Source organism: Phoca vitulina, unplaced genomic scaffold (assembly GCF_004348235.1).
Source record: "Phoca vitulina isolate PV1807 unplaced genomic scaffold, GSC_HSeal_1.0 scaffold28, whole genome shotgun sequence".
NCBI lineage: Eukaryota > Metazoa > Chordata > Mammalia > Carnivora > Phocidae > Phoca > Phoca vitulina.
In genome coordinates, this window is record NW_022589731.1 from 16,768,272 (window position 1) to 16,785,271 (window position 17,000).

Here is a 17,000-nt window from a genome sequence, read left to right on the forward strand (position 1 = left end):
GTGACTTATTGAACACTGTACTGAAAGTGAAGAACAGAACGGCTATAAGCGTGTCGGTTGTTTGCCCTGGGGATCGCAGGACTGACCCTGTGCTGTGACTGGTGCCACTGAGCATCACGAGAAAGGATCATATCGCATGTCACATCCATGGGAAAAGGACAAAATTCAGAAATCAAAGTACGGTTTCTACTGAATGCATGTTGCTTTCACACCATTATAAAGTAAAAAAAAAAAAGTAAGTAGCACCCTTGTAAGTCAGGGACTGTCTATAGTCCCTGCTGTTGAATGGATTTCTTAGTCCCCAAATCTCCTATGTCACTTAATTTGCTGTTGCGGTTGGTTTAAACAAAATCAGCCCAAGCTCAAGTGCTTCTTTGCTCTAGTGTGGAGAGCAGGGACAAATTGACTTGTGTAATTTTCAGCTCAGGCATAGAGGGTGATTTAACCAGTCAGCACTGGAAGACAGGGGTCAGGTGACCTGTCAAATTGGCAGTCCGCAGATCCAGCCCTGTTGGCGCACAGGTGAGGTTCGTTTGGTCTGCACTGTATTAATTTTGGATGAGTTGTTAATATGTTAAAATGGAGACATTTACCACACACACCAGGATATCCCTCCTTTGCCAGAAGATCAAAACTTCCGGGAACACAGAGCCCACGTTTCTATAGGGCAGACACCAGCTGCATCTTTAAACAGGCAGGTGCTCCCCAGTCCTCACCACTCCCAGTTATCGCCCCATAGTGAAGCCAGGTGTTAGTTGTCATTTACCATTGCAAATGAGCCATTGATTTTTTTCAGAAAGCGAAGTGTTTCTTACCTGAGTGTCTAGCAACAGTGGAGTAATAGGAGATAGACCAGGAGGGTTTTCTGCTTGTGCAAAAGGGTGCCTCTAATATCCACTTACTTCACTCCTGTTCCCTATCTGCCTGACCCCTGTGGGCATGACTTGGTGGCCCCCGTGGTTCAGTCTCTCATTTTACAGAACAAACTGTGGCCCAGAGAGGGAAAATGACTTGCCCAAGGTCATGTATTCAGTTAATGACAGAGCCATGATGAGAACCCAAATCTCTGACTGCTGGGAGCACTGTCCTTGTAAGGAGTGTCCCGTACTGACCAGACATGCTCGTTCCCACGTCCTGGTTTTGGATGGTCTTGTAGAGATACACTGACATTCTTAAAGATTTATTCAACCATCTGGTATTGCTCTTCTCGCTCTTGGAGGAGAAAATACTAGCTGTTTGAGCATCATAAAATGGAAAATTTGTACAGATTACCTCATCAGGGTACAATTCCATTTTTGGTGCCAGGAATGATCAGTTTGGAGAAATTCATTATAATTAGCAAAAGTGAAAAACACAACACGCAAAGCAGGATCTGTCCCCCTGATTATTCTCTCATTTTATTTTGAAAGCTTTGTGTGTGTGCATGCCAGTTTTCTTATTTCTAGCAATTATTGGGGTCCAAAGGTCTTCTACTTGCTTTAAAAGTCAATGAGGGGTGGGGGGGGGAAGCAAACCACATTATTTCACCTAAGCTAGCTCCACAATTAGAACTTTCTTTGCAAAGAGAGAGTTGTAAACCTGTGGCAATTCATCTATGAAGCCTGAGAGAAGAACCAGTGATTCCCTTTCAAAATCCCCGGCAGGCAGAGAGCCCTGCACGGGGGAGGTGCCTCGTGTCAGGTCCTGGGCCAGCGGCTTGGACTGTGATGCTTTGCTTATCCCCTCTCATTGATGACAGTGCCAGAAGTGAGCATTGAAAGTGCCAGAAACAGGGTGGGAAAATCATTCTCCTTCATCTGCTTCCTAGTTTACAGGCTCCAGGAACATCTTTGCTATTCACAGCCAGATAAACATATAAATATTTACAGTCAGCTGTTTCTAGCTCAGAAAACCTGCTACAGGCTCTGAAAGCAAGGGGCATATGCTCTTCCCCATAGATCACTGTGGGAGAGCTTGTGTGTGTTTCAAACTCTGGAGAGCAAATAGACGAGTTCGGATCCCTAGGGACAGGTAGAATCTCGGCATCCTCTTGCCTACTGGCTTGGGAGTGTTTTAATCATACTTCTGTTTTTCATGATGTTAGCAAAGTATGAACACATTTCCCCTATTGTATGATCTCCATCTTCTGAAATGTCCACTGGCTTGACTGCTCTGCTCTCAGTTCCATTTCTTAATCATGCTGGAAGCGGGGGTTGTGTCTAAGGGAAGAGGCAGACAGAATGAACAGGGTCTCACCTGTTCCACGTGAGCATAAAAGGTTTTTCAGCTCTGCAGGGCCTCCAGTGCACATTTCTTTGAGAAGAGAATAGGGTGTTGCTTGGCTAGCCTTGGAAAGCCTTTCTTTAAAAACTTCCCTGCTTTCTTTTTCTCCCAGTTGAATGGGATCTGAGCCTTGGTGAGCCCCAGGATCTGAGAGCTGGACGGCTCCCAGGAGATTACATCCTGATCCCCAATCCCCAGCCTCACAGGAGGAGGTGGAAGAACAAAATGTGGGATCGTATGAATTCAGTGCGGTTTGGGAGAGCCTAGTTCTAATTCGGACAGTATTCGGGAAAGCAGGAATGCAAAGTGCCCATGGTGTCCAGGCCACAAGGCAGAGCCTCAGAAGCCCTTTGCCAGAGGACATTCTGCTGGCTCAACAGCTGTATAAATGTCACTGAGAAAGTGACAAGCATAAGGGTTGGCATGAATTTGGAGCCTGTCCTGTCACCTAGAAGAGTAAAGGCGCACAGTGCGGCTTTAAAAACATTGCCCAAAGGCCCAGTAGAATATGCAGAACGGCAGCTGCTGCTGGATGCCCTCAGGATCTAAACCGGTGAAGCCAGCCTTTCAAAATGCCTTTTTGATTCCCCGCTCCTCTTCAAAGAAGCAGACGTTCCCACACTTTGGAGGGCTGCAGTGTGGGTCCTGGGGCATGACAGAGAGTACATTTTACCTGCTCTCCAAAGAATGAGTTGCTGCTGCCAAAGCCGGCCAAATGCAAGTTCTGGGGGGGGGGGGGGGCAAGGAGGTGATCTAGTGCAGTCTGAGGGTCTGGCCTTGAGCTACCCACCCCAGGTCTTGACCTTGGAGAGTTTTCAGCGGCCCCTTCCCTTGCCTGTCTTGTGCCTCGAGGCTCAGGTGGCTTTGGCTGCTTGAGCTGGGACTTGTCTGTGTTAAAGTGTCTGAACCAATTTTTTTTTATGGGGACACAGACAAATTCCTGCTCCTCATCCACGCTGTACTCACTGACTTCCTTTTTTTGTTGTTGTTCTTTTTTTCCCAAGAGATGCCAGTTGGCAACACTTAGGGCTGCCTCTCGGATTGAAATCTTGGAGACTTTCATCCATAACCCCACACAGCCCCAGGACAGTTCTTTTATGCTCCCACATTCAGTATAATTAGCCAGATAGACTTGCTAAGCTGTCTGGTTTGAATGAATTCCATTACTCCTCCATAAGAATTCAGGATGAGGCCAGTACCCACCAGAGCCAACTGTCCAGCCTCCCCCTCCCATTCTGCTACCTCAGGGGAGGGTGTAAATGAATAGAAGAAGCAGAGCAACGCGGGTAAGGACAGGAAATTAAGAACCCACTGTGCTTGCTAGGATGGTGGCCAAATGGGGCCACTTTCAAATGCCCGTAAATCACTTAAAAACCTTCCATCATAGCAAAAATGTAGAACAGCCCTGAACAATGAAGCTCCTTACATATTCTTCTTTTAAACAGAATATTTAATATGTATTGGCACAGCTTTGTTGTTTATTTAAGTGCTAATCATTATTCAAAAATGTTTAAGTGCTTCATTTTTATTCCTGAGATAAACCTGATTTAATCTTCTGTTTAAAAAGGAGGAAAAAAAAAAAACACCCTCTTACCTTCTTTAACTTGGTTGTTGAAAGCTTTCTACTCTGGCATAAGTTTATGTTTGTACCTGGGGGATCTCTTTTAAGAAGACACATTATTGGGGCACCTGGGTGGCTCTGTCGGTTAAGCCTCTGACTCTTGATTTAGGCTCCGGTCAGGATCTCAGCGTCGTGGGATCCAACCCCGCGTCGGGCTCCACTCTGGGCGTGGAGCCTGCTTAAGATTCTCTCTCCCTCCCCCTTGTCCCTCCCCACCCCTACTTGCTCTCTCTGTCTCTATCTAAAAAAAAAAAAAAAAGGCACATTATCAGAGATAATTTGATAAAGCTGCAGTTTATTCATTTTTATGTGCTATAGCCATGATTATCTTGAACCTACAATTGGAGGTCCTGCTTTTTTCCCTTTAACATGGTACTGTGAGGATTGTCCGTAGCGCTGTGTGAGCACTGTGATTTTCATGGGTGCGTCATAGTCCCCTGAATGGAAATATCACAGTTTGCTACTCTGTGCCTCTGCATTCATCATCTTGCATTGTTCTATGATTATAAATAACTCGACCAGAATATCTTCTAGAGCTCTCCATGTTTTTGGATTATTTCCCTAAGGTAAAGAGGGTGATATGTATATATATATATATCATATATATCATATATATATATGATATATCATATATGTATCATATATATATATAAAGAGGATGATTGTGTTTTAGGCCAGGCCCTCAGACTGGAGAGTGTACACATGTCTCTCGTGGACCTTGCGAGATGCAGAGTCTAACTCAGCAGGTCCGGGCAGGCCTGACTTTCTGCATCTGTAACTAACTCAGGGATGCTGAGGCTGCTGGGTGGGCTGAGGCAGTCTCTCCAAGTCGCCGGTGGACTGGCCTGCGGAGTATTTGCAAGACCGGTATTACCAAGCCTCTGTGTGGGCGGGTTACCAAGGAGTCTGCCCCTCAGGAGTATTTTCTCACCAAGAGGAAAGCTTTGGTTAGGCTGGTGTCTAGAGAAGGCGGGGGCTGTGGCTTCAACGAGTGTCGGAAGCTCAGTCCCGGCTGGTGTTAGAATCACTCGGGGAGCACACGTGTGTACACTCACACACCCACGTGTACATATGTGCACACACATATACTGTCCATAGACACACTCACACACACACACACACACACACGCTCCAGACCAGTAGACCAGCACCAACAGAATGTGCGGCAGCGAGACCTGGCTACCAGGATTTTGTAAAGCTTCCTAGGTTTTTCAGGTTTTCACCTTCCTACTCCATGGGTGACCAGGGTTGCAGACCATTCTAAACCCACAGAAGACCTGCTTTAAATCTCACTGAGTTCCCGCTGTGTTTAAACTTGACCGCGTGAGAAGTCTGGGAATTACATATGCTGCACCCAACCTCCACACTTTCGACAATGGATTTAACATAGTCATGAGTTGTCTCTGCAATTCTAAAGATCAATAACCACAATTTATAGGAGAAAACAAGGCATCTGTCACTGCCAACCTCTCCATCAAACTCATTCCTCCATAGTTGTGCTGGACGCATCTTACTGAGCGCCCCCAAGCCCCGAATCTCTTCTTTCCCTCACTCTTCACATCTCAGCAGTCATCACAGTCTTATGTTCTGTACACACTTTTTTCTTATAGAACCCAACACATTATATTAAAATACATGGCTATAATAAAATACATTATTTTAATATAATGTATAATAAAATACATTATATTAAAATACATCTCTACACATGGCTATGTCTTTCAACCAGACCTTGAGCCCCTTGTCACAGAGACCACATCAGATGCACTTTGTTATTCCCCACCTAGAGCAATGCCCGTGTAGCATACAGTAGATACCCATTAATCATTGTGGAAGGAAGGAAGGAAGGAGGGAGGGAGGGAGGGAGGGAAGGAAGGAAGGAAGGAAGGCAGGAAGGAAGGAAGGAAGGAAAAGGAAGGAAGGAAGGAAGGAAATAGAATACATTTTGATCACACACAGCCTGGAAGGTCATTCTTGCCTAGACGATGCCTGGTGCCCAAATGCCTTGGCCCTGGGGTGTGCAAGATGGTAGACAGGATGCCCAGGATGTGCTGTGTCCCTGCCACTTACCACCTGCTAGCGTAACACCTGCTGTTTCTCTTTGGCAGTTGCCTTTTCTGGCCTCGGCTTCACGACGTTCTACTTGGCGGGCAAGCTGCACTGCTTCACCGAGAGCGGGCGGGGGAAGAGTTGGCGGCTCTGTGCCGCCATCTTGCCCCTGTACTGCGCCATGATGATTGCCCTGTCCCGTATGTGTGACTACAAGCACCACTGGCAAGGTGAGTCCCGGCCCAGGGCCTGCCTAGTCCTCACGGTAATCTGACACTCTCCTGCAGGGATGGGTATAGAAAGGTGCCTGTTCAGGGAGAACCAGGTGCCCACCTTCACACCAGAGGAGGCTGAAATAACAGCAGATACCGTTTTAAAGAAAACAAGCCTGTTCGTGTGAGCTCTGACCCCCATACTGCCCTTACTGGGGGTAGAATTGAAGCCCCTCCTCCTCCTCTGTGCTCAGGTCCCGGCAGGAAGGCAGACCCTTGGCCTCAGACCCAACTGTGATTTCCCTGCTAGATCACTTGCCTCAGTCTTCAGACTTGGTGCCAAGTGGTGTTTGGCTGCTTGCACATCTCACATCCGTCACACAAGGACATATTTCTCACCACAGATGCGCTTCCAAAGGACGGGGGCAGCCCAGGGATCAATGCCAGCAGCGTTCTTCTGAGCTGCTGCTAGGAGGCTGTTGTGAGGCTTACCTATATGTATGACTCCTGGAGTATCTGAGAAAAGTGAAAATAGCACACAACAAATGAGGGACTGGAATAACACTACACCACGCCATGTCCTCCGGCAGATAAGCTGCGGTCACGGCCTGCCTGAACGTCAAAGAGCACCTGCCCCTGCAAACAGGGAGGAGAGACAGAAGTAATGCCCATGGGACATGAGACCTCCAGGAGCACAGGATGTAGGGCCATGTTTCGCACAGGGCGATCCTCAGATCACCTTGACCAGGCCACCCTGAGATAGGAGGCCAGCTCTGGGGGTGGGTCTGGAGTGGTGGCCAGGAGTCTGCATTAACATGCAAGTCGGTTATTTCTGATGAAGTCTGAGCAGCTTTGGGGAAGAGCTCCAGTGTGTCAACTTTAAGCAAACAGACTGAATTACATGTGCCCAAATCCAGTTTTCCTGGGATCCGAATGGCTTCCCACGATCAGCCCGTGGCCTGCCCCTCCTCTCGCTTGCCTGTTTCCTGCTGCCCCCCATGCAGTTCCCCTCCTCCCCCCTTTTCTGTCTCCGAAGCCAGCTGCCTTGTGATCCTGCACACTTCTCACCTCTTCCCAGATGTTTATTCCAGTGGTAATGACATAGCAGATGAGGCCAGAGGTGAGGGGTGCTCCTAGCTGGGGACATATTCTCCCCATCTTTTCTGGCACCTCCTGCTCCTCCTCGTACTTCTCCAGCTTCTCCTGCTCCTTCCCTGGCCTCAGCTCCACGCACCAGCCTCTTGGAACTCATGCTCTGGGCTTTATGAGTTCCTTTCTAGCAGGAGCTTTGAGCTTAGAGCCAGGGTTTCAGGGGAAAGAGAGACTGATGCGTGGTCTGGACAGGTGGGTGCGTCAAGTGCTGATCAGGGTCTTGAGGCCCTCCTAATGGGGGTGGTCACTAGAAGCCATAATGCTGAGCCCCGTGCCCTCCCTTGTGATCTACTTTTATCAATGACTTGGATGAAGTTCTGGATAACACAAAGCTCCATCACGGGAGGGAAGCAGGGGCAGAGTTGCTGAGCCAGAGGACCAAGGCATGCCCACCGCACCCGGGACTATTCTCCAGCAGAATCATTATCACCCAGGTGATGAGGGCATTTCCCCGTGAAGAATATTACAAGCTGGCTGGTATTTTATGGACTGCTTTTTATTTATCCCTTGTGAGCTGTAGTTTCTTCTTCTGAACTTGGGAACAATAATCCCCCAATATTTCACATGCTGTTTTATAGACTGAATGAAATAATGGATCTGAATGTACTTTGTAAATGAAAACATATTACACACACGCAAACTGGTATTGTTGTTGCTTCGTGCATTGTTTCTAGAGAAGGATGGGTTGTGTTTCCCAAACAACTGTTTTAGAGGCAGACATGTTTTTGGAACACGGTCTGTTTTTTAGCTGTGAGTCCCTGGTTTGCACTTTTATTCAGTCACTTGGGATTTGAGAAATGATGAAGGGTTTCATATTTGAGTAGAGTGTTGCTTTATCTTGGAAGGCTGGTGATCTCGTCCTGAAACCCTCAGACATGAGATTGGCCTCTCTTAAATACTTTTGGCCCTGATTGATTTTTTACTCATTACCTTGCTGTGGCTGGCACATCACGAGAGGATGAAGAGTCACAGTCCCAGGCTTTCCGGAGGTGGCGGATGCATGACGCAGCTGGGGCGCTGAAGGCCTGCCGGCAGGGGGGCTCCAGCCCCGTCTCATCCAGCGGGCAGAGGAAGGAACTTGGAGCAGTAGAGGGAGAATATGAATGCTCTGTGGGGTGATAGGAAAGCAAAGCAAGAGACTTGATGTTCAGTGATGTTTAGGGCCAGACTTGAGGTGTGGTAGACTCCCACAGGCAAAACCGAGTGTACGTGGGGTGTTACAGGTCTTTGACGTGGCCCAAGTACCAGTTCACCCGTGTCATCTGTTCTGTTTATACCCCCAGAAGCAGCCAGGAGACGAGTGCGCCTTCTCCTTGGACTCTTTAATGGGCCCTGAAAGGAGTCTGGCTCATTTTGCCTGAATTCCCTTTTATGAGACCATCTGTCACTGTCTACACCAGTGGTCTCAACAGGGGGTGACTGGACCTCCAGGGGACATTTGGCACTATCTGCACATATCTTTTTGGTTTGTACAACTGAGGGGTGGTGGTATTGGTGGTTGCTCCTGGCACCTGGTGGGGAGAAGCCAGGGATGCTCCTAAACCTCTTACAATGTACAAGATAGCGCCTCCCTCACAACAAAGACCTACCCAGCCCCAGATGGCTACTGCTTAGGCTGAGAAAACCTGATCTAAGGTGTACCTCAGCGCCATCTTTTTTCCCCCTTATTACATGTTAAGAAGCAGCAGTGTTCAATGAGTGGGAAATTTTATTCATTGAACACTCACTCATTAAGGGAGTAGTCAGGGAGGCCTCCCAGGTTTCCAGCTTAGAGAAGGGATGGACAGTGTGGGTGGGTGTTTGAGGCAGGATGCCTGATGGAGATAAATAAGTTGTTTTTCTTCACAGACTGAGCTGTCCAATGACCATGGGCAGACGCCACCCGTCATGATGAGAATCCATGCAGAGCCCCATAGGCATCAGCAAAACCCAGATCCCTCTCATTATAGACTTTAGTTAATAACATTAATATTATGAGATTTTTATGACTCCATTTCGATTCTGACTTACACAACTGCGTCTAATATAGAAGTACATCCAGTTACTTGATTATATATTCTTGTCCAATAAATAGCCCATAATCCCAAATGCCTCCCTCTTTCCATTATCATGGTTATTTTCTGTTATCAACACCCTTCTTGTCTTTTCTGCCTTCCTAGCTCCACTCCAAACAGACAAGCCTGTTGTTTTATTAAGTGAAGAAAATGGAGAGCACAGGCCATGGCAGGAGGGGGCATGTGAAATATTTAGCAGGACTTCTGCAGAAATAAAGCCAGCTAGATGGGTCCTGAGTCTGTATGTGGCTGAGAGTCTCCATGTCTTTGTGACATGCCCGCTTTCAGGTCAACTGAAAGCTACAGCGTTTCATGGGTGATGCTAACTGCCAGGCCCAGCACCTCACAAAGAGGTTGCCCTTTGTGATTAGCCATGTGTTTTCAAGAGTTAAAACTTGTGGAATTTCCCATCTAAGAAAAGCGTATGTGGAGAAAAATGTTCTTACTGAACTCACGTCTCCCTCAACTCATAGACTTGTGTGTTTATGATTTCTAGTCAGTGAAGAATTACGGGAGTGGCAGGAATGTATTATTTGTTATATGAGTGGACATAATCGTGAGGTCGTTCTGGTCCTCAAATTCCTGTATCTGGATCCAGGCTTTCCTCATGTGACTCCACCTTTGGAGGTAATCTTCCAACCAACACTGGTTTCTATAATCATAATGTCATTTTAAGCAGCTCTGGGTGCTTGTGTGGGTTTTCTCTCTAAGAAAGAGCATCTCCCTCTGAATGTAATAACAGAAAAATGGGTCTCAAGGGAGGAAACGGTCCTTCATTCCCACCCAGCCCAAGCTTAGAAAGCATCCGTGGCGGTCACAGATGCCATATTTGACTGGGCGAAGTGTTCAAGGGGGCTGGCACTGCCTTCGCCATGTTTCCCTGACTGGGCTGTGAAAGGGTTTGTGATTTGAAATGAATTTTCGTGTAGTTACCAGACTTCAGGAGATTATCAGCCCTGCAGATGTGGTGGTTGGGGGCAGGGGACACTTTGCTGATGGTTCATGTGCCACAGTAAAGAGCCAGGAAGAGGCTGCTACCCCTGCCCCTCTACACACACACACACACACACACACACACACACACACACACACACACACAGTTGAGGGACACACTCTGTTAACCAGGTGTTTCCTCGGGCTGTCAGAAGCAGTCTCTAGATTTTCTGAGTAAAGTGAGTTGAAAAGGAGCCCTTGGAACTATATTAGTGTTCCTACCGGAATCCCACCAGCCTTGAGTAAAACAGAAACATTGATATTCTCCCACGGATATTCTTGGTCTGGAGTGAGCTGATTCCAACTCACTTTCCCTCCACCGTCGGCTGCCCTCTGTAGCAGGGTCTGTATTCACGTTCATTATCAGCTGCCGAACGTTCCTCAGGGTCCGGGAGCCTCTCAGCCTCGATGACTTACGAGTCCGCCCACCTCTGCCTTCCTACCTTAGGCACCCCCACAGGAGGGCTGGGGCTGTCTGCAGCACCCCCATGCCCTGCCTCCTCCCTCAGAACCCACTGGACGGTGCTCTGGGCCGGGCCAAAGAGAGCATGAGTCAGGCCCTCTGCCCTCTCTGCCTCTAGGTTAGCCCTGGTCTTCCCCTGGTGCTAAGTTCCCAGGGAAGATGGATGTTGGCTGCTCACAAGGCTCATTGATGACCAGCTGACTTCACGTCACTCCCATCCTTCTCTCCTCTACCTTCTCTCATTTTCTCTGGTTTCTCTTGCGGGCTCTCTGTTCAAAATATTTCCAGAATCCGACTCCCTCTGTAGGTGTGCCTCATTCCCTTCCCCCTCCTAACTTTGGCTCAAGTGTTACGTTCTGGGTGAGGACGTCTTGTGATGACCACTCTTGGAACTGCAGCCCTTCTTCCGCGCTCCCTATCACTCTCATCTTGCTCATGCATCACCGTCTAACGGACCGAGTGGTTTATGGTGTATTGATTACTGTCTGTCCTTATCCACTAGAACAGAAGTCTGCAAACTTTTTCTGTAAAGGGTCAGACAGTAAATATCTTAGGCTCTGTGGGGGCTGCGCAGTCTCTGTTGCACTCCCGGATTTGGCTGTAGTAATGTGGAAACAGCTATGGACAATATGGAACGAAATAGTTCGCGCAGTTCGTAGTTGGGGAACTGCACTAGACTCCAATCTCCATGCGGGCAGGGATTTTCGTCTCTTGTTGGCAGGGCACATCGTAGGTGCTTGTGTTAGTTCCCTCAGACTCTATAACAAAGTTCCACAGACCCAGTGGCTTAGAACAATAGAAATTGTCTCACAGTCCTGGAGGCTAGAAGTCCGAAATCAAGGTGTGAGAAGGGCCACACTTCCTCTGACACCTGTAGGGAAAAGATCCTCCTGGGCCTCTTCCAGCTTCTAGTTGCCCCAGATGTTCCTTGGCTTATGGCACCATCACTCCAATCTCTGCCTCCAGTGTTTTCCTTGTGTTTCTTCACATCATCGTCCCTCTGTGGGTGTGTCTCCAGTCATATGAGGTGAGAGCCCACCCTCATGACCTCATTTTAACTTGATGACCCCCATACAGACTCTGTATCCAGAGGAGGCCAAATTCAGAAGTACTGGGGTAGGACTTCAACTTACCTTTTTTGCAGGGTGGGGGGACACAATTCAACTCCTAACAGTGCCCAATAAATGTGTTGAATGAGTGAATGAATGAATGAGTCTTACTAAATCATGTTTCTTTCTTACTAGTATCATCTTTTTCTTCACACTGGTTTTATTAAAATTTTTTGGGGAGGGTTATTAAAATTAACCTTTCCTCTGCAAGTTCTTTCCCTTTAAAAATGAACAAAAAAAATTAGACTTTAAACATTCATTCAGTCCTTTTGTCTCTCGTGCCTGTGTCCCAGGCATATTCTCCCCTGGATGTGTGGTGTTGAAGAAGACAAGACATGGCGGCCGCCCTTCCAGCTCCCAGTACACCAGATAGATCGTGTATCCTCTGTGCTATGGAAGTTCTTTCATAGAAACTCAAAGTTACAAAAACAGAAGGCTTCACTAGTAGTAGAATGAAAGGAACAGAAACAATCATGTGGGGTTGTTGAGTTTGTCAGAGCTGATTTTTACCGTAGAGTCCTGGGTCATAGAGCCCAAGGGATACAAGTTCCCAAGTTAGGCCAGCTCAGTGATATTGGATGTTGCCATGGTGACAGAGAGGGATGTATTCCCCCAGGGGACTTGACAGCATATCTCCAGAAGATGTGCTTGTTTGTACCACGGCAGGTGAGCATGGCCAGTACGTACCTGCACTTCCGTATTCCAGAGCCGGTGAGATCCTCTCCTGTCCTTTGACCTCATGAGAAGGGGGTGGGGGTCCTGCCCATTTTATAAATAAGATTCAAATTCAGGTTGCCTGATTCAAAGTCTCCCTCTTTCTACTACCATTGGAGCCCATCTAGTGTTGTTTCCCTCCCCCTACTTTGTTGAGGTATAATTCGTAACTTAGAATTCATCCCTTTTAAGGTGCACAATTCAGTGGTTTTTAGTATATTCAGAGTTGTGCCAACCATTATCACTAATTCCAGGAAATTTTCTTCACCCCAAAAAGAAACTCCAACCCCAGTCCCTGGCAACCACTAATCTTTCTTTCTTTCTCCACGGATTTCCTTATTCTGGGCACTGCATATACATGCGATCACACAGTGTAGGGCTTTTTGTGGTTGGTGTTGTCGATGCTTTAGTGCATCTCAGTTCACCAAACATTTACTGAGTAATAACTGCTGGGCTCTGGAAAACGAAGTTGAGGAAGGCTATTAAGGGGGGTCAGCACTGAGTGGTAGGTATGGGCGAAGAAGTGTGCACAGACAGTCTCCCCGAAAGCCAGCAGGGTCTCTGGTCCATGCTGAGGCTTCCACAGAGCTTGAGGGTACATGGACTACCTGATGGTCAACTCCTGTCCTATAGAATCATAAAGACACCAGCCCTCTGGTAAAAGATGGTCCTTCCTGGGTGCCTGGGTGGCTCAGATGGTTAAGCGTCTGCCTTTGGTTCAGGTCATGATCCCAGGGTCCTGGGATCGAGTCCCACATCGGGATCCCTGCTCAGCGGGGAGCCTGCCTCTCTCTCTCTCTCTCTCTCTCTCTCTCTCTCTGTCTCTTATGAATAAATAAATAAAATCTTAAAAAAAAAAAAAAAAAAGATGGTCCTTCCTTCCGCTTCCCAAATTTGCCAAGCCCCTTCCTTCTTTCCTCTGCCTGGAAGACTGCAGGTGTCCCCCCGTCTCCACTTCCCACTTCCCCTGGCTCACCCCTGCTTATCCTGCACGGCTGGCCTGGGGGGGCTCGTCCTCCGTGAAACTTGCCTGGTCCGACCGGACTAGCCCAGGCTACTCCACTGGGTGGTCTCTCAGACCCACGCTTCTCCTTTGTGGCGTGTACCACGGCTGGGGCTCACTGATAAGGCTGTCATTAGTGTCCTTCTGGCCCCTGAGGACTGTGAGGTCTGTTTTGTTCAGCCTTGTGCCCTAGAGCCAGACGTCCTGCTGGGCACCTGATACCCATGTGGAACACAGACTTGGGTGGAATGGAATGGCACTGATGCTGAGTGAGGAGACTCCCCAGTATCTTGTACTTCAGGGACACCGAGATCCGTTTATTCCCCTTTTGAACCCTCCAGTCCCATGCTGCCATATTTAGGGTAAAGTCAATCCCAAGCGTTTTTTCCCTTAATAAAGGCCTGCCTGTCTCCTGCCTGCTCTTCTGTCAGCACAGGCCCGACAGGATGTGAGTATGATTTCATCAAAATAACAATAACCCACTTGAGGCACTTGATGACTGTCTCTCTCATAAAGTAAGTCATTTTTTGGATCTTGTTCTCCACCTTTGTAATAAAGCCCCACATGACTTTGCTGAGAAGGTGGCTTGCCTGGACCTTGCATTGCCCTTGTTATTTCTGATGACGCTGGTGGACCTGTGATACTACGTTCCCCTCTTTCCGTTCAGTGGAAAATAGCATGGGCAGGACTCGCCTTGCCCTCAGATGTTGCCCCATCAGTAAGCCTGGAGAACATTTGCTCAGGACGATTCGATGTCCTGTGGTCAGTGGTGCACCTGATAAGATGCTGTACCCCAGAAAATTGCCAGCCGAAGGACATTATTTGTAGGTTTTGCTCTTTGGTCTGTTCAGTAAGTCAGTGGCTCAGATGCAGATGTCATGGATCATTTCAGACTCTAATAAAAAATCATGCCCCATGGGGCTGTTCCCTGGGGTTAGAGAACAAAACAACAGTGCAACTCTCCGACCTTGAACCCTTGAGTCCTGGCACGTTTTTATAGGCTGCTGGCCACAGGCGATGTGAAGAGCTTCTCCTTTTAAGGAACTCGATTTAATCCCGTTAATTATGCCTTGTCTTATTTTATTTTTCCCTCCCTTCCCCTATGATCCCCTGTTTTGTTTCTTAAATTCCACGTATGAGTGAAATCATATGAAATCAGAGAGGGAGACAAACCATAAGAGACTCTTAACTCTAAGGAACAAACTGAGGGCTGCTGGAGGGGAGGTGGGGGGGGATGGGGTAGCTGGGTGACGGGCATTAAGGAAGGCACTTGATAGAATGAGCACTGGGTGTTATCTGCACCTGATGAATCCCTGAACTCTACCTCTGAAACTAATAATACACTATATGTTAATTAATTGAATTTAAATAAAATAAAATTTAAAAAAGAAGAAAAAAAACTATGCCTTGCAACCCCACTCAGGAATTCATGATGCTATTTGCCTCTAAGAGGTATATGGAATCCAACAAGATTGGAGATTGACAGTTCAGCATGATAGCAACCTTCAAAAGAGTCCTGAATTTCTTTTGTTAGGGGAGGTTTTCCATTGTGCTAGAATCTTCCTGGCAAGAATAATGCATAGACACAGTTGAAAGCGCCAACATGCACATATACATGCACATACAAAATGAGGGTTGTTGGGGTGGGCTGCTTTCATGGGGTCTCTGTTGGGCATCAGCTGAATGCCTTCTTGGGCAAGGGGCTGCCCCCCCACCCCCGGTGGAGAGAGCTGTTCTGCCTGCAGATGCCCCCCTCTGCCCCCCAACTTGATGAGATGTTGGAGGGATTGGGATTCTCAGAGCAGAGATCGGTTGAGTTGCCAATCCTGGTGTACAATAAAATGTTTTCTTTACTTTGTGACTCCAAAGTGTATTTCTTCCCTGGGAAATCACTTATGAGGCAGAGACCGCACACCCGATGAGTTTCAGTAGCTCCCCAGCAGAACTGCAGGCCTCCAGCGGGAACTTGCTGAAGAATAAGAAATCACAGACCCGCACCAGGGTATCTAGATCCTATAGAGATGGCTGGACTTCTTCCAGATTCTAGAAGAGATTTTAAAATTCAAGAATGCAAATCTGAGTTCATGCGACGCTCAGGTACATATTAAAGACTTAAGAGCAAATCAAGGAAACATGTTCAAGGGATCTTTTAGTCCCAGAAATGAAAAGATCTGCAGAGGCCGCCAAGATCTATACCTCCAGCGTGGTTTCTCTTTCCTTTAGTCTCTCAAGGGGGTCCAGCAAGCAGACCACTCACTGCAGTAGGTGAGAAGAGTGCTTTCTAGAAAATGTAACCGGCCACATTTGAACGCGTCGTAACACATTTCTCCCATTTTGCTCTTTCTGCCTAGATTCTTTTGTTGGTGGAGTCATTGGCCTCATTTTTGCATATATCTGCTACAGACAGCACTACCCTCCTTTGGCCAACACAGCTTGTCACAAACCCTACGTCAGCCTCCGGGTCCCGACGTCGCTGAAGAAAGACGAGCGGCCCCCAGCTGACAGTGTGCCCAGCATGCCCCTGGAAGGTGTCACTGAAGGCCCTGTATGACTAGGGCCTCAGGAGCATGGACGTGGAGCCCAGGGCACGCTCTTCCACCCCGGCATCGTAACACAGTAGAAGAGGTTTTCTGTAGTGTGTTTCTCATCCGTTGTTTCTCAAAGTTATCCTTCTGCTTCCATTTTGCTGGTGGTAGTCCTGCTACTTTAAATGTGTCTTCTCAACTTTGTTGAATTTGCAAAGGAAGGACGCAGGACGAATCTCGGAGAGACATATGGAAGGAAGCCGCAAGGACAGGGCGGGTGTAACTTGGTCCGTTCCTTTACCTGAAATGTTCACTGTTAACAGCCACCGTCCTATGTTTTCATGGTCGTAAAACATAATAAAACCTCCCACCTGGTGTTGGCTGTCCGGGGCAGCAAGAGTCCTTCAGAGACGTGGGGTGTGTCACAGCCGAGGCCGGGGTGGGGAGCGGGTCCAAAGCCAGCTCTGGCCGTAGATCATTCCAGGTGCTGAGCTTTGGAAGCTTTCCGAAAGGTCAGCTTACCAGGGCATATGCCCCTGAAATGGAGCTGAAGTTTGAGGCTACTGCCTTAGTATTTCCAGGGTTTTTGAATCATTGGATTTAGAAGGAAATGAGACGAATGAGTGCACACAGAGGCTTTCACCAAATACACTGAAAACAAAGAAGCCTGAGGGCCAGGATGGAGAGGAGGTCTCTGCGGTTGTCTCCTGGCCGGGGGGCACCGTATTCTTCCCAGGGAATGGCTGGGTGGCCTCTGGCAGTAAGCAGCAGCTTCCGGGGAGGAGTTTTGCCCTCTAGGACCTGAGTTTTGCAGGACTCTGCTAGAAGTCGTCGTCTTCGAAC

General features: G+C 47.9%; 1 protein-coding gene across 2 annotated transcripts in view; it reads left to right on the forward strand.

Moving 5' to 3' along the window:
- Nucleotides 1–16,774, forward strand: part of PLPP4 (phospholipid phosphatase 4) — a 117,954-nt gene extending 101,180 nt beyond the window's left edge. Inside the window, exons 3-4 of one of the 2 annotated variants that reach the window (XM_032423323.1) lie at nt 5,992–6,162; nt 15,984–16,774. In XM_032423323.1, the coding sequence (XP_032279214.1) occupies nt 5,992–6,117 (126 nt within the window). In that variant the 3' untranslated portion in view covers nt 6,118–6,162; nt 15,984–16,774. The remainder of the gene's footprint in view (nt 1–5,991; nt 6,163–15,983) is intronic. The other variant, XM_032423322.1, reaches the window with a different exon arrangement.
- Nucleotides 16,775–17,000: the final 226 nt, after the last annotated feature.